Here is an 18265-nt window from a genome sequence, read left to right on the forward strand (position 1 = left end):
TGTCATTTTGCAAAACAAAATATTAACACCGGGTAAGAGTTGTGTTATGTTCCGGGAGCTTGCTAGACCAGGAATTTACATCTATGCTTCCCCCATCCCTCCTGTGTACGTGGGCTGTGTGACTGGGCACAGCACCTCCCTTATTGGGGCGCACTTGTCATCTGTCAGTGAGTCAAACCACACAACCTGAAAGGACACCAGGAGCTAATGACACCATCCCGTCCGCACCCAGGCTCCTCCCACCCTCAGCCACGGGAGGAAGGAGCCAGACGGCGAGTGTCCAGGGTCTTGGAGACGTGCCCAGCCTGTTTTTGGCCCTGGACTTTTCCCAGGAGCTTGGCATTGTTGCTACCAGGCCTCACCTCACAGATATTTTCTAACCGAAACTGGGGCAAATGGTCTGAAAACATGGAGATGTAGAAGACATGCTCGTGAAAAGAAGGCAGAAGTCTCGCTCCCGCAGGAGGGCGTGGGGGCTGGATGGCGGGCGCTCAGCGGGCAGGACAGGGCCAGGGCAGCCTCCAGAGAGCAGGCGAGGGAGGCGCGAGGTGCTGGGGTGGAGGGGGTGGGAAATGGGCCTCTGGGTGCATATTCTGGGGCCTGACGATGGGGTGACACTGAGTTCAACAGAGCCACTGCCCATTCTGGCCCCACCCCTCTTGCCAGGAACCGCCTCCCCAACAACCGACCGCAGTGACCACATCCCCCCAGGTTGCCTTGGAAACACGCCTCAGGACAGGGGAGTTGGGGCACAGTTGCCCAGCAACAGGTGGTGCCCTCCCTTCCGCCCTCATCTGAGGCCCTGCTCTGCGCCCTTCCACAGGCCAGGGAAGAGCTGCTCTGAAGGGAGAGGGGAGCCCAAGGTCAGAAGACTGAGGTGAGGAGCGCAGGAGGCCCCTGTAGTGGGGAGCCCTGGGACCAGCCCCACCACTTCCCCTCTGTAGGCCCAGCAAGGCCTTTGGGGCTGAGGAGGCAGAGGGAAGACGCCCTTGGGCCCTTAGAGCTTTGTCGGAGGCACCTGGGACCTGGGAGGGGAAGTGGGGTTCTGAGCAGGAGGGCCGGCTGGGGGCCCCAGTGGTGCTTCCCCCACTTTGCCTCCTCTAGCCCTTCCCGGGGTCCCTCTGGGCTGTTTCTTGGGCCAGAGTCCCAGCCCCTGACCCCGGTCCCTCTGCTCAGTCCTGCCTGGGCCCTGGCTGCCGCTCTTGGCCTCTGGATGGAGCTTCCTCTCCCAACCCTGTCTCCCCAGATGCCGTGGACTCCAGAGCAGCCCTCTGGGCACATGGAAGGGCCGCCTGCAGCGGATTCGGCCTCGTGGCCCCCGCTGCCCTGTGGGCCTTGCATCCCCATCATGCTGGGCCTGGCCGTGCTGGCCGCCCTCTTCCTCCTCACCACGGCTGTGCTGGCCGAGCGCCTGTTCCGCCGCACTCTGCGACCCGGCCCCAGCCCCCACCCGCCCACCCTGGTCTGGCGCCCCGGAGGAGAGCTGTGGATCGAGCCCACCGGCACCCCCCGGGAGCGCTCCGAGGACTGGTACGGCTCCGAGGTGCCCCTGCTGATGGACCACGCCCCGGACCCCCCTGTCCACGGGGGCACCTTGGAGGCCCGAGCAACAGCCCCGCCTGCCCCTTCGCCTCCACACGCCCCTCCCAGCTTCTTTGTTCCCCAGATCCCACCCCAGGCCCCAGCCCCAAGTACCTTCTGGGGGCCCCAGGCCTGGGAAGGGAGGCCCCATGCCCCGGGCCTGGTGAGCTGGGCTGAGCCTGAACAGAGGCCAGAGCCCAGCATGAATCTGGGGAGCCCCCCGGCCCGAAGACAGCGGCCAGGGAGCCCTGACCCTGAGTGGGGCCTCCAGCCTCGGGTCACCCTGGAGGACATCTCAGCTTTCTGGAGGCGAGAGAGCCGCACCAGCGTGGGCTTCTGAACCCCCAGAGCCCGGGGACTGGCCTCCCAGGGGCCTCTGAGCAAGGCCCGACCTCAGAGCTCCCGCCTGGGAACCCAGCTGACACCCGAGGCCGAGGCCGGGGAAGGAGGCCGGGCTTTTCACACCCGGAGTTCAGTTCAGCTGGGTCTGGTCTGGGCGGGCGGGTGTGGACACAGCCTGTGCTGCAGGGGCACTCAGTGCAGCGTGGAGGTGGGGAGGACTCTGGGCCAGAAGCCGCCGCGGTCACGTTCCTGATGAAGAATTCAAGGTACGAGGCCGGCAGGAAAGAGCAGCGCCAGCGGCCTCCGCCTCCCCGCGCTGTGTGTCCAGGTGCCGCTGCTGGCGGTGCTAGCAGATGGCAGGGGCCCCGCTTCCGGAGCCACAAACCCCGCCAGGAAAACACAGACGGGGAGGCCAGACCAGCAAAGGAGCCTCTTACGGAAAACGAACCGAGACTTGGACCCCAGCGCAGAGCGCAAACGAGGGGAGCCAAGCTGGAGAGGCCGCTCTGCCTTCAGCCGGGGCCCAGAGCCGGATAAGCCAGCGGGTCCTCTGCCGTCTGTGAAGGCTGACACCCAGCCCTCGGCGTCTTACCCACCCCCACCCCCCCCATCGTGGGGGAGGCCTGGGCCGAGGACATCTGAGGTTGAACCAACATGGAAAACCGTCCCAGGGCAGGGCAGCTCCCAAAGTGCAGCCTCTGGCAACCCCCCCCACCTGTCCCCCTCCCCAGGCTGGCCGGAGTGTTCCGGAGAGACAGGTCCCCCCAGGCAGGCTTACTTATAAGGCTCCAGCTCCACCTGGAGAAACGGAGCCCCCGAACGTCCTTGGCCCCATAGCACCCGTCTCAGCTGACCTCGCTGGGAGCAGAGCCAGGGGAGGGGAGAGACCGAGGAGTTTTCACTCCAAACTGCGGTCATGACTGTTGGGGTTCTTGCCATATCGGTTTACCAACTGGGCTATTATTTACTTTATGTTTTCTTCGAATTGGTTTACTGTTTGCTTAATAAATGTATTGTAGAAGGAATATTTCTTGTATCACCTCTGTAAACGGAAAACCAGCATCCCTTGCCATAAATAGAAGGTCAAATAAATACATTGTAAACAAAGACAGTAAGTTCTGAGTAGACATTGTTCCCTGCTGGAGGCAGTGACCTTAAGAGCTGATCTTTCTTTGTTGTTGTTTTTAAAAAAGGAGGGATGATGTCAGCAAGTGTTAGGCGGTCCAGCTGCCACGCTGAGGCCCCCTCAGAAGTTCTCAGACAGACGGATCCTGCACCGGAGGCAGGGACAGCGAGCCTGTGCTACCAGTGCCGGGCAGGGGCCTCGGAGTTCACCCGCACAGGGAACTGCTGCTCCGAGGGCCAGGGGGCTCTGGGCCTGGACCTGCCCTCTCATCCCTCCGATGCCAGAAGTGGAAGGAGCAGTAGAGGAATGAGTAGCCCCTAGGCCAGTGGTTCTCAGCCGTGGCTGCACATTAGAATCACCTGGGAATCTTTTTAAAATCCTGATTTCTGGGCCTCATCCTCCGGAAATTCTGTTTCTTGGTTATGGGGTGGGGCCACAACATTAGTAACAAAGAAACAGAATTTCCGGAGGATGAGGCCCAGAAATCAGGATTTTAAAAAAGATTCCCAGGTGATTCTAATGTGCAGCCAAGGTTGAGAACCACTGCCCCAGGCGGAGGGACCTCTCCCAGGGACACTCATCCAGCACAGGGTCCTGGCACTCCCCTGAGCCAGGCCCAGGGATGGGAGAATCAGACCTGGCGTCTACACTCGAGGACCTCCCCGTCTCTCCAGTGGCAGCGCTGGGGGTGGAGGGGGGGATAAGACGGACACGTAACTGACAACCCTAATACAAGGCGGGGTTCCTGTCCCGCCTGCCTCTCAGAGGGTAATGATGTCGCCTCGTCAGGATCAGCTGACAGGACTGGTTCTGGGGACTCTGCCCCAGGAGGGATCCGTCCGGGGAGCAGAGCAGAGCAGCGCTCAGAGCTGCCGTGAGTGGAAGGGGCCCCCGAGACAAGGCCCGGCTCCCAGGCTGGCTGGCACCGCTGACCTTCAGGAAAGCCTTCGGAGCCTTCGGGAAAGTGGTGTTTACGTTACTGGGCCTCACCTTCTTCCCTCTGTGCAGCCAGAGAGGTGAAAGCTGAGCAAGATGCTCTGTTGGGACTTTTCTAGCTGTGGCATCTCAGGATGGTCTAGAGCAGTGGTTCTCAACCTTCCTAACGCCGCGACCCTTCAATACAGCTCCTCATGCTGTGGTGACCCCCAACCATGAAATTATTTTCGTTGCTACTTCGTCACTGTAATGTTGCTACTGTTATGAATCGTCATGTAAATATCTGATATGCAGGATGTATTTTCATTGTTACAAATGGAACATCATTACAGCATAGCGATGAATCACAAAAACAATATGTAATCATATATGTGTTTTCCGATGGTCTTAGGTGACCCCTGTGAAAGGGTCGCTCGACCCCCCAAAGGGGTCGCGGCCCACAGGTTGAGAACTGCTGGTCTAGAATGAAAGATGGATGACACTCGGGGAACGTGAGCCTCCTGAGGCAGCATCCGGCCTGCTATCCCCAGAGTCGCCTTTATAGCCCAGACCCAGAGCCTGGTCTGGAACATAGCAGGAGCCCAGGGAAAGGGGGCGGACGGTGGGCGGACTAAGACATGCACCAGTTTTACAAGCCTCCTCCTTTCTCTGCATTTCAGACCCTCCCTCTCCTTTCTAACACCCCCGTGTTACTGTCCCGTGATCAGTCCTTCCCTTGTGCCTTCAGGCATTTGAAACATCCTTGTGGTTGGTCCTGTTGTGGGGGGGGGGGGGGGGGGCTCCCTCGCCTTCATGGCAGATGGTTTCCTCTTGGGCTTTCTAGTTCGGGGCTGTGAACTCGGCTTCAGCGGGGCCCTGTGAGTGGGAATCCACGAGATCCGTGTGAAGGGGCGTCTTAGGGATCCTGTGTTTGCTCCTGGCCAGGGAGCTTCAGGGCTATTACCTACGCTGGGCCACCTTCTCTGTTAATTTTATTTGAGCTTCTGAGACACGGTGTAAACGTGAGCCCCAAATGCAAGTGAGGGGAGCCTTTGGTTATGAATTCTCAGGCGAGACTTTCTGCTGCCCCCAGGTCTCGGGGAGAGGCAGGCCGGTCCTGTTTGCTCCCCGGCTGGTGGGTGGGAACATGTTTTTCTAACCTGCTCCCCTCAAGGTGAATGTAGGGCCCAACCCTTCATTGCCAAGCTCTGCAATTCAGAGCCGCTCTGGCTTTCAACTTCCTCCTTGTGTGGCCCCTGGGGGTTCCCCTTCCTTCCCTGAAGCCCAGCTGCGCATTTTAAAGGATGTTTGTTTGATTCTATGCAGCATTTCTGGATGTTTCATGGTGGGAATGTGCTTGTCCGGTTATAACATCCACAATATCACGACAAAACCAGACTATTTCCTCTATAAACAAAGTCAGATCTTCCCACTTAAAACAACAGCTCACTTCCCTTGGCCGGAGCACCGCCCCTGCCCCACAGGCTGCAGGTCTGCTCCCGGTTAGTGCACATGTCTGCGCTGCGGGTTCGATCCCGGGCCAGGGCGCATGCGGGAGGCAACCAAGTGATGTGACTCACATCAATGCTCCTCTCTCTCTCTCTCTCTCTCTCTCTCTCTCTCTCTCTCTCTCTCTCTCCCTCCTCCCTTCCACTCTCTCTAAAAATCAATGGGAAAAATATCCTCGGGTGAGGATTAACAAACAAAAAAACCAACAACAACCGAACAACAACTAATTCTCCATCCTTCACCACAGTGACATGACCTCTCACCTCCTTCACAGACAAGCCTGGGGAAAGCTGTCTGCCCCGCAGTCCCCAGTCCCCACCGCCCCTCCCGCTGCAGCCCCGGGTCTGCAGAAGCCGCTTCCCAGAGCCAGAGCCACGTGCTTCCACCCGGGACTCCGTCCAGCCTCCCGTCCGCAGCATTAGACGCCCGATTCCGCTGGCACATTCTCTCCCCTTGCCGGCTGTGACCCCACACACCCCTGGCCGCCCTTGGCTCCCTCTGCCTTCCTCAGGGTCAGCCCTGGACTGCTTTGCTCTCCTTCGACACACTCTTCCCGGCAACCTCATGACGCCGTGGCTTCCATTATTCTCCTGTGGTCCTCCCGGAGACATCCCCCCGTTATTCTAAAGTAATGGTGCCCGTGGGAGAGAAAACACGATGAGTAACGAAAGGTGATCTCGAGCCAGTGCGTGGCCATCCCTGGGGAGTCAGTGTTTGTCCCCAGGGCAAAACCAGCACCCCCCCACCCCCCCCAAAAAAGATGCAGGGGCCATGGATTCACATGTATAAAAGGCCAAGCCAGAGCCGTGGGCGAGTGGTGTGGACGAGGGGACGGAGGTGAGAAGAGACCACATGTCTGTCTCTGGGCACAGCTGCCACTCGGTGCCATCAGTCACGTCCATCCCTCTGACTTTGCACCAGAAGCTAAAAATCTGGGGCTCGGGGTAAAATCAACCAAAAGATTTATAAACATTGATAATGTATGGACCCATAGAAGCCAAATGAAGCACGTCTGTGGGCCACATGCGGCTCGTGGACCATCGGCCGGAGGTCCCCTCTACGCAGCCTTGGACAAGTGCTCGTTGTCTTGGCCTTGGGTGGTTTGAGGCGGGGCAGCCTGCTCCCAGAGGCCTCAAGTCAGGGCTTTCCCCACCTTCACGCCATTGATGTTCAATAATTCTTCCCTGTGGGAGACTTTCCCACATCCCCGCTGGCCTCCACCCACTAGGGGCCAGTAGCAGCCCCTAGTTGTCAACCACAAATGTCGCCCAGGGGAGGGGAGGGGACCAGGAACCTCTGATCTAAGTGAAGTGTTTTAAAGAATTCACACACCTGCCCATGGGGCGCGACCCTGTCTCAGGGACAGGACGGCCGGGGAACCAGTGACACCGAAAAGGAATAAGATGAAGAGACAGACCACCAGCCCTGGAGGAACCAGGAGTCAGGCCCTGCACCCAAACGGGCGGAGGCTCCTGGGAACACCCTGCAGCTGCAGGAGAAGAAAGCTCTGGGAGTTACAGACATAACTTCCCAAATTAGAGTTAAAGGGAAGTACGGGGGACAGAGTTTAAACGTTTTTCAGGATGTAGAGCAAAATGACAGAAATGGGAAATGGGAAAGGAAAGTTAAGCGATGAAGGATCCATTCAACGTTCATCGTTAATGGGAGTCCCAGGAAAACACAGGGGGGACCAGCCGGACTGTGGTTGAGGAAAACAGGGCCAGCAGGGCGGAGAGGTCTGCGCACTGGAAGGCCGGGGAGCTCTTAGCAACACCACCCCAAGACTCCCGCTTCTCACCAAGGTTACCCCTGCACCACCACCACCACCACCATCACCATCACCATCACCACCATCACTACCACCACCACCACCACCACCACCACCACCATCACCATCACCACCATCACCATCACCACCATCACTACCACCACCATCACCACCACCATCACCACCATCACCACCACCACCATCACCACCACCACCATCACCACCACCACCACCATCACCACCACCACCACCACCACCACCACCACCACCATCACCACCACCACCACCACCACCACCACCACCATCACCACCACCACCACCACCACCACCACCACCACCATCACCACCACCACCACCACCACCACCACCATCACCACCACCACCACCACCACCACCACCACCACCACCATCACCACCACCACCACCACCATCACCACCACCACCACCACCACCATCACCACCACCACCACCACCACCACCATCACCACCACCACCACCACCACCACCACCACCACCACCACCACCATCACCACCATCACCACCACCACCACCACCACCACCACCACCACCACCACCACCACCATCACCACCATCACCACCACCACCACCATCACCACCACCACCACCACCACCACCACCACCATCACCATCACCACCACCACCATCACCACCATCACCACCACCACCATCACCACCATCACCACCACCACCATCACCACCACCACATCACCACCACCACCACCACCACCACCACCACCACCATCACCACCACCACCACCACCACCACCACCACCACCATCACCACCACCACCACCACCACCACCACCACCACCATCACCACCATCACCATCACCACCACCACCACCACCATCACCACCACCACCACCACCACCACCATCACCACCACCATCACCACCACCACCACCACCACCACCACCATCACCACCACCACCACCACCACCACCATCACCACCACCACCACCACCACCACCACCACCACCACCATCACCACCACCACCACCACCACCACCACCATCACCACCACCACCACCACCACCACCACCACCACCATCACCACACCACCACCACATCACCACCACCACCACCACCACCACCACCACCATCTGCCGGGGTCCAGCCCCAGCAGGTCCAGGGGTCCCCAAAGGTGTGGACGGAGTCGGCGAAGAAGAGATGACATGGAGACAGCGTTCAGTTGATCAGCAGCCTCGCCAGGATCTCTAGCCAGGATCTCCAACCAAGTTCTGGTCTGGATCTCCAGAGAGGTTCTGCTTAGGATCTCCAGAGAGGTTCTGTGTCCATGTTCTCTTGCTAGGTTCTCCAGGTTCTCCAGCCAGGTTCTGTAGCCATGTTCCCTCACTAGGTTCTCCAGCCAGGTTCTGTCCAGGTTCTCCAGCCAGATTCAGTCCAGGTTCTCCAGCCAGATTCAGTCACCAGGTTCTAGTCAGGTTCTCTTGCCCATTTCTGTAGTCAGGTTCAGTGCAGGATCTTTTGCCATGTTCTCTCGCTAGGTTCTGTCTCTAGGTTCTGAGGCCAGTTTCTGTCCAGGAACTTTTGCCATGTTCTCTCCAGCGAAGTTCTTCTGTCTCTAGAGAACGTTCTGTGTAGGTTCTGTGCCTAGGTTCCGTCTCTCTTGGTTCCGTATTCTAAGTTCTGTGTCTTGCTGTCTTATTACATCTGTATTTATACCAGTTGATTCAATCCTATCAATCTCTATTACAAAGGCTAGGGCGTTTCTTATCTCCATTCCAGGGAGTAAAGATTATGTAGCTTAAGCATGATTGTTCGTAGTTAAAGTGATTAATTACCCACCTGGCACTAGTTAAGAGGTTTTATTCCCTCCCTAACTTCAGGGGAAAATCCCTACCTGGGGAAACAACCTTTCTCAGAGACCTTGGTTAAAACACATAGTGCCAAGAAGGTGAGCAAACATATTAAGAACAGTATGCCATATATGCCAGGTCCCTTGAAACAGCAAGCATGGACCGGCTCCCGGCAAATTCCCCCTTTTTTATTTTTTAAAAGCGGGCATTAAAAAGAAAACCCCGAAATGCTCTCTTGTATCCATTTTAAGAGTAGGATTGGCGCTTTCCGCTATTACCTGAGTCCTGATCTATCACCCCAGGGAGAGCTTGCCAATCCTGCACTTTCCCGGGGTGGAAAGGCTGCAGTGGGGTTAAGGATAAGGCTCCTTGGGCCTACCTCCTCCCATGCCTTTACATTTACCTTTCCTTCCTCAGAAAAGCATGGACATACTTCTTGTATAAAACGTTCTGTCTGACTGGGAGTAACCTTAATTCCTCTGCTAGCAAGCATATGTGTTAAAAGATCAATACAGAGTCTTATTTCTTTAGACTCAGTATGGCACATCTTCTTAATCTAAAGATCAATACAGAGTCTTCTTTCTTTGGACTCAGTATGGCACATCTTCTCAATCTAAGAATCAATACAGAGTCTTCTGTCTTTGGACTCAGTATGGTACATCTTCTCAATCTAAGTTCTGTACTATCCACCTTCTTACCCTACTTATCCTCTATAGGGGGGTCTGCAATACCCTGGTGGAGTCCTATCCGTCCCGAATGTGGGGGTTCTCAATGGGGGGGGGCCTTACCTAGGGGAATCCTGTTCCAGGGGTTCCCAAAGGTGTGGACGGAGTCGGCGAAGACTATCCACCCTTTTCCTACGGTGGAGTCCTATCCGTCCCGAGTGCGGGGCGCTTACCTAGGGGTCCCTGTTCGGGCGCCATATGCCGGGGTCCAACCCCAGCGGGTCCAGGGGTCCCCAAAGGTGTGGACGGAGTCAGCGAAGAAGAGATGACATGGAGACAGCGTTCAGTTGATCAGCAGCCTCGCCAGGATCTCTAGCCAGGATCTCCAGCCAAGTTCTGGTCTGGATCTCCAGAGAGGTTCTGCTTAGGATCTCCAGAGAGGTTCTGTGTCCATGTTCTCTTGCTAGGTTCTCCAGGTTCTCCAGCCAGGTTCTGTAGCCATGTTCCCTCACTAGGTTCTCCAGCCAGGTTCTGTCCAGGTTCTCCAGCCAGATTCAGTCCAGGTTCTCCAGCCAGATTCAGTCACCAGGTTCTAGTCAGGTTCTCTTGCCCATTTCTGTAGTCAGGTTCAGTGCAGGATCTTTTGCCATGTTCTCTCGCTAGGTTCTGTCTCTAGGTTCTGAGGCCAGTTTCTGTCCAGGAACTTTTGCCATGTTCTCTCCAGCGAAGTTCTTCTGTCTCTAGAGAACGTTCTGTGTAGGTTCTGTGCCTAGGTTCCGTCTCTCTTGGTTCCGTATTCTAAGTTCTGTGTCTTGCTGTCTTATTACATCTGTATTTATACCAGTTGATTCAATCCTATCAATCTCTATTACAAAGGCTAGGGCGTTTCTTATCTCCATTCCAGGGAGTAAAGATTATGTAGCTTAAGCATGATTGTTCGTAGTTAAAGTGATTAATTACCCACCTGGCACTAGTTAAGAGGTTTTATTCCCTCCCTAACTTCAGGGGAAAATCCCTACCTGGGGAAACAACCTTTCTCAGAGACCTTGGTTAAAACACATAGTGCCAAGAAGGTGAGCAAACATATTAAGAACAGTATGCCATATATGCCAGGTCCCTTGAAACAGCAAGCATGGACCGGCTCCCGGCAACCATCACCACCACCACCACCACCACCACCACCACCATCACCACCACCATCACCACCACCACCACCACCACCACCATCACCACCACCACCACCACCACCACCATCACCACCACCACCATCACCACCACCACCACCACCACCACCATCACCACCACCACCACCACCACCATCACCACCACCACCACCACCACCACCATCACCACCACCATCACCACCACCATCACCACCATCACCACCACCACCACCACCATCACCACCACCATCACCACCATCACCATCACCACCACCACCACCACCACCATCACCACCATCACCACCACCACCACCACCATCACCACCATCACCACCACCATCACCACCATCACCACCACCACCACCACCACCAAACCAAACAAATACATGAAATAACAGTTTTCAAAACACTGGGCACCAAGCAATGAAAGGAAGGAAGCAATGAAAGCCCCAAGAGAAAGGAAAGCCATCCAGGTGGTCCTTTTCGGAGGGCCCAGCTTGCTGCTTTGAGAGTTTCCCAACTGCAGGCAGAGTCGGGGACTGAAGGGGACCCTGAGGACTCCTGGAGCTGAGAGTGCAGGGGGACCACAGCAGCTGGAGGCTCAGAACAGAACGTGATGAAGAGAAGAGTGAGTTGCCCGGAGAGAACCCCAAGATCGTAGAGAGGCCCCCGCGAGTATTCAGCAGAGAACTGCTCGGCACCCAGGCCCGGGAAGAGCCGCCTGAGGAGCCAGCGGGAGCAGCGTGCAGGGTGCACACAAGGCCAGGGCCTTCCCGCCAGCAGCCGGGAAATGCCAAGGACACTGGCCGTCCTCAGGGAGGCCTTGGCTTGGTAGTGGCGAATAATTCATTAACCCAGAGACTGAACATGACTCGGAACCTGCCTAACAAATCACAGAGATCACAAAGCTACCTGGCATTCCACAAGGTAAAATCCGCAATGTCAGGCGGGCAATCCAAGATCACAGCACATGCAAGGAGGTAGCAACCATACCCATACTGAGGATCATCATTCATCAACCGAAACCAACCCAGAACTGACACAAGTGTTAGAACAAGCAGATTAAAACGCTATTCTAACTGTATCCATATGTTTAACAAGTTAGGTAGAGGCATGGAGATACACAAAAGACATGTCAGACTTCTAGAAAAGAAAATTACGATATCAGAGATGAAAAATACACTAGTAATAACAGATTAGACGTTGTAGAAAAAAATTAATGTCGTGACACAGCAATAGAAACTACCTAAAAATGAATAAGAGAAAAAAGAAAAAAAAAACAGAAGCTACCTAAAATATAACAGAGAAAAACTAATTTAAAAAAATTAAAAGCACATTAGTGATCTGTGAAACAACTCATGCAGCTGAATATGTGAGTAATTGGAGTTGAAGGAGAGACATGGGGGCACAGGAAAAATATTTTAAGAACCAATGGATGAACAATTTCCAGATTTGATTGAAATTGTAAATCCAAGAAACTCAACAAGTCTCACACACAAGAAACTGCACCAAGGTTCATCAAATCAATGTGCTCAAAGCCAGTGAGAAGGCGAAACTTCTAGAAGCAGCCAGAAAAAAAGTGTGCAGAGGTAGCTCAACATCACTGATCATCAGAGAAATGCAAATCAAAGCCACAAGGCGCCACCTCACGCCCGCGAAGGCGGCTGCTAAAAAAAGAAAGAAGAAAACAAGTGTCGGTGAGATGCAGAGAAATCAGAACCTGTGCACTGTTGGTGGGAATGGAGAATGGTCCAGCCACTATGGAAAGTAGTATGGAGGTTACTGCAAACGTTAAACATAAAATTACCGTGTGATTTAGCACCCCCACCTCTGGGTTTATACCCAAAAGAATTGAAAGCTGGGTCTCAAAGCACACCCATGTTCATAGAGGCACTACTCACAGTGACCAAGAGGTGGAAGCGATACGTGTGTCCATCGACAGGTGAGTAGATAAGCAAAATGTGGAGTATACATGCACACAGTAGAATATTATTCAGCCTTAAACAGAAAATCCTGTCACATGCTACAATATGCATAGAACTTGAAGACATTGTGCTGAGTGAAATAGGTTAGTGTCAGAGAGACAAATACTGTGAGTCCACTTATATGAGGAATCTAGAAAAGTCGAATTCATAGAGACAGACGGGAGAATGGTGGTTGCCAGGGGCTGGGGGACGGGGTTGGGAGCTGTTGTTTACTGGGCGCAGAGTTTCAGTTGGGGAAGAGGGAAGGAGTTCTGGAGGCGGGTTACACCACATGTGAGTATGCTTAACACTCAACTGTGCACTTAGAAATGGTGACGGTGGTGACTGTGCTGCGTCCATTTTTATAGTCCTACTAAGCTGGCAGAACCCAACGGGGTGGCTTAGAGGTTTACACCTGGGAGAAAACTACAAAGAAAGTCAAGAAGATGGTGACCACGGCAGTCAAAATGGTCGTGACCTCGGAGCAGGGACCAGCCTGGGATGGGGGTTGGGCTCTGGGAAGCTGGCCATCTTTTATTTCTTTTCTTTTTTTAAAAAAAAAAAATATATTTTATTGATTATTTACAGAGAGGAAGAGAGAGGGATAGAGAGTCAGAAACATCGATGAGAGAGAAACATCAATCAGCTCCTGCACACTCCCTACTGGGGATGTGCCCGCAACCAAGGTACATGCCCTTGACCGGAATCGAACCTGGGACCCTTCAGTCCACAGGCTGACGCTCTATCCACTGAGCCAAACCGGTCAGGGCAATCTTTCATTTCTTTCATACACATTCTACAGTAAAAGAGAAAAAACACTTGAGGGATGTCTTCGCAGATTGATGGGGCCCAACACAGTGGATGAAACGGGTCCAGACCAAGACTTTTAGAGCACGGGGCCAGGGAAGAGCCCGCCTGCTCCCAGAGACGAGAGGTTTTCTGACCGTCGTAAATCAGCATGGAACTGGGTCCCCAGTGCTGACAACGGAGCCGGAGGGACAGCTGTGCATTCCAAGCACCGAGGACAAGTGGCTTTCCACCTTGATTCTCTATCCAACGATAACGTGTGAAAGTAAAATAGACATTTTCCCACCAGCAAACGCTCAAAGATGCACCCTTACCTATCAAGGTTCTAGAGAATATACCAAAAAAGCCAGGGCTAAAGCAAGAAAGAGAAGACACGGAATCCAGGAAACTAGGGATCGACTCAAGAAAGAGGTGAAGAAAAAAAAAAAAAAAGCCCTAACTGGTCTGGCTCAGTGGATAGAACGTCAGCCTACAGACTGAAGGGTCCCAGGTTTGATTCCTGTCAAGGGCACATGCCTGGGTTGCGGGCTCAATCCCCAGTAGGGGGCGTGCAGGAGGCAGCCAATCAATGATTCTCTCTCATCATTGATGTTTCTATTTCTCTCTCCCTCTCCCTTCCTCTCTGAAATCAATAAAAATATATTAAAAAAAAAGAAAGAAAGAAAGAGGTGAAGGCCCTAGCTGGTGTGGCTCAGTGGATAGAGCATCAGCCTGCAGACTGAAGGGTCCCGGGTTCAATTCTAGTCAAAGGTACATCTCTGGGTTGCAGGCCCAATCCCCAGTGGGGAACATGCAGGAGGCAGCCCTTCAATGATTCTCATCATTGATGTTTCTATCTCTCTCTCCCTCTCCCTTCCTTTCTGAAATCAATAAAAATATATTTTAAAAAAAAGATGTGAAGGAAGTCCCAGTGGGCAGGGAAGGGAGCCCAGGAGACTGCTCTGCAGCCTGGGGAACAGCCACTCCAGGTGCAGGCAGGTCAGAAGCTGCAGAGAGGTGTCTCTAAGAAATTAGAAAAGCTAATGTGTTTGAATGTAATGAGATATTTCAATCTCCGGGGAAGACCCGGGGAGAGGGCGGGAGGGGGGCGGGGGGACATGTGTAATACTTCCAACAATAAAGTCTTTTAAAAACCTCAAGGTAGAGTTTAGGCTTGAATTAGTGTTCGACATCCACAGCAAACAAATAAAACAAAACAACAAAGATGCTTGCTTTTGGTCAAAAGGCAGCCGAGTACCAGGAAGCCAGTGACTTGTGGGCAGCCCTTCGCTGGTGCCAAGGCCTCGCATCTCTTAGCTCAGAAAGCGGGAAGGTCGCCCAGGGACCCACTGGACTGGAGACGTGCAGAAGGCTGCCTGCCCTGCCCATTCCCCGGTGAGCTGTGCCCCATCTCCTGCTCTAGGGAGCACCACAGCGCGGAAGGAAAGGAAGCCACACATCTGGGGCAAACCTCCAAGCGCTGTGAGGCTGCGAGAGCTGCTCCTCGCGGCGGCCTCGCGGCCAGCTTTCCTTCAGCACTTTGGAGTTTGGTCTTACACGCCAGCTGCTCAGCGCCCCAGAAAGCGCCTATAATTGCTACCGAGGAACTGCCAACATGACCCTACTCAGGAAGCGGCTGGAACAAAGCACGGCGGTGTTGAAACATTTATGGCATTTTCCCTACCATGTGCCCTTGAAGGGCTATTGATGAATTAATACATGTGTCTACGCCACATAATACCACAGTGGGGTTTTTTAAAGATCCAGGGTTTCATGGCTTTCAGATACAGCTTGGTTGGCTGATAATGTCTTGCCATTTTTTTAATGCTTTCAGCTTTCACTGGCCTTGGCATTCTAAAACTCATGCCCGCTGAGTTCACTGACGGTCAGTCTGGTTTGACTTCTTGCCTTCCCGGACCCTCTAGACCAGCGGTTCTCAACCTGTGGGTCGCGGCCCCTTTGGCGGTCGAACGACCCTTTCACAGGGGTCGCCTAAGCCTATCCTGCATATCAGATATTTACATGACGACTCATAACAGTAGCAACATTACCGTTATGAAGTAGCAACGAAAATAATTTTATAGTTGGGTCACAACATGAGGAACTGTATGTATTTATTTATTTATGTATTTTTAAATGTATTTTATTGATTTTTTTACAGAGAGGAAGGGAGAGGGATAGTTAGAAACATCGATGAGAGAGAAACATCAGCTGCCTACTGCACACTCCCTACCGGGGATGTGCCCGCAACGAAGGTACATGCCCTTGACTGGAATTGAACCTGGGACCCTTCAGTCTGCAGGCCGACGCTCTATCCACTGAGCCAAACCGGTCAGAGCGAGGAACTGTATTTAAAGGGCGAGAAGGTTGAGAACCCCTGCTCTAGACTGAGTGCCCCAGTTGGCGGGTGCGGGGAGGTGTGGTAAGGGATGGATACATGGAAGGAGGTAGCTAAGAATTAAGATGGAGAGAAGCTGAGTGGGTGGATAAGAGGGTGGCCAGGAGGGTAGATGGAGGAGGGGTGAGAAGGTGGGTAAGTACAGAGGACGGATGGGTTGGTGAGTGAATATGAGTCTTGGTGATCTCTGGAATGCACAAGGCCTTGAAAAGTCACTGAGATACCTTGGGCAATTGGATGGGGATCTGATAAGGGGATTAACCTGGAAAAGTAGGAACTACTGCCTACACACATACGCACACCCCTCAGCTTTCATCCTTTTCTTTTTTAAAATATATTTTATTGATTTTTTACAGAGAGGAAGGAAGAGGTATAGAGAGTTAGAAACATCGATCAGCTGCCTCCTGCACACCCCCAACTGGGGATGTGCCCGCAACCCAGGTACATGCCCTAGACCGGAATCGAACCCGGGACCTTTCAGTCCGCAGGCCGACGCTCTATCCACTGAGCCAGACCGGTCAGGGCTCAGCTTTCATTCTTGAGCAGATGCTACACTTAGTATTCATAGCCTCCACAGCTGTTCTCTTTGGAACCTGGACGGGAAAATGGAAGGCGGAATCAGAGAATGGACGATGGTAGGGTTACAGTGCCCTCTGGTGGCCATAAGCGGATTTGACATTTGGTATTTTCAGGTATTTTTTTCATTGTCTGTTCTTCCCACCCTCCTCCTCCACACTAGAATAAACTCCTTGGGGACAGGGATTTCTGTCTGCTTACTCATTGCTGCATATTCGGTGTCTAGAATAGTGCCTGGCACATAATCGGTGCTCAAACCCTGCCCCACCACTTTACTGCTGTCCGACCCTGACAGCTCTCTTCACTTCATAAGCCCCGGTTTCCCAATGGGTAAAATGGGGACGCTACCACCACCCACCCGAGCACTGACTGAGGGAAGGAGACGCACGTGTGCTGAGCAAGGGCACCCGGTCGGTGCGTGCTCCCTTCGTGCTCACCAGCCAGTCTGTGCTGGGCGAGGGGCGGCCTGCGGAAATCCTCCCAACCCAGCCCAGGCTGGCCAGGCAAGGAGGGAGTGGAGCCCGGTAGACAGGGCACTGCCAGCCGAGGGTGAGATTCCTCTTGGCCACCCGCCCCCTGTCTCCCCCCCCCCAACCCCCAACTCTTCCAGCTGCTCGCATCCAAGAGGCTGTAAGTGCGCTGAGCCTTTGCAGCTGCTGTTCCCTCCGCCTGCATTCCTTCTCGTCCCCCCAGCCGCACCCACGGTCCAGCCCTGGGAGGTCCAGCCCTGGGAGGTCCAGCCCTGGGAGTGGCCGCTCCCGGTCTCAAATAGCTCTTCCTGCAGGAGCCGCGTCTAACTGCCCCGCGCTCATCGCCCCTTCCAGCGGCCAGCTGATGGCTCTCGGGACGGACTCCAGGTCCTCTGGCCTCCCACGCTGTGGTCCGGCCCCGCCCAGCTCCGGGCCGCCCCCCCTCCGCTGGTCCCAGCTTCGCTCCCGCCAACAATCCCAGCCGGCGCTGCGCTCTCGCCTGCCCAGGACCCAGTCTCCTCTGGGGGTGGCTGAGGGCTGAGCCCTTCCCGGGCTCAGGGTGAGCTGGAGACTCCGCCCGTAGATTTCCTTTTCTCTCCGCTTTGCCTCATTCCAGCGACACCCCCCCCCCGCACCCCCACCCCCCGTATTCTGTCCGCCTGGGTCCTGGGGCTCTTGAGTGAGACTCGGGCGCACTTCTCCCTCCGCTCCTCTTAGGCCCATTCCCTCCTGGGTCCCACCTGCTTTGCCCCCCAGTTCCCAGCTCATCCAGGGCCCCAACTTCCCTGTCCTCACACCCAGAAGTACCCCTGGTTCCACGGGGGCTCCGTTCTCCTGCTTCAATCAGGCCTGAGGAGCTGGGGCTCAGAGCTTTCCTGCTTCCCCTGGGGAAGGACAGGACTGAGAGGTGCAGTGTGTGAGAGACGGGACAGGAGCGGCCCCAGGTGGCACCTGTGAGCTGTGTCCTGCGAGGAGGGCCCCTTCCTTCCCTTCAGGGTGTTACCAAAGGCAGCGCCCACCCCGGCGGTCTCTGCTAGGGGGTCTTCCCTGGGCTGAGCCTGCTCCCGGCAGGTCTGAGGGCCCGGGGCTTCCCTGATCTGCCCCTTCCCAGGCCCCTCGGGGTCTCCGGGGTGGGAGGGGGCTCAGGGAAGGGCACCCCAC

The 18265-nt window shown here is 54.7% G+C and overlaps 1 protein-coding gene across 1 annotated transcript; it reads left to right on the forward strand.

Moving 5' to 3' along the window:
* Positions 1-256: 256 nt before the first annotated feature.
* On the forward strand, positions 257-3403 carry CUNH16orf54 (chromosome unknown C16orf54 homolog). Its single transcript, XM_036310687.1, has 2 exons — positions 257-877; positions 1247-3403. Exon 2 carries the CDS (start codon positions 1247-1249, stop codon positions 1919-1921), a length of 675 nt encoding a protein of 224 aa, XP_036166580.1. The 5' UTR covers positions 257-877; the 3' UTR covers positions 1922-3403.
* Positions 3404-18265: the final 14862 nt, after the last annotated feature.

This window comes from Myotis myotis, unplaced genomic scaffold (genome assembly GCF_014108235.1).
Source record: "Myotis myotis isolate mMyoMyo1 unplaced genomic scaffold, mMyoMyo1.p scaffold_m19_p_5, whole genome shotgun sequence".
In the NCBI taxonomy this organism is placed as follows: domain Eukaryota; kingdom Metazoa; phylum Chordata; class Mammalia; order Chiroptera; family Vespertilionidae; genus Myotis; species Myotis myotis.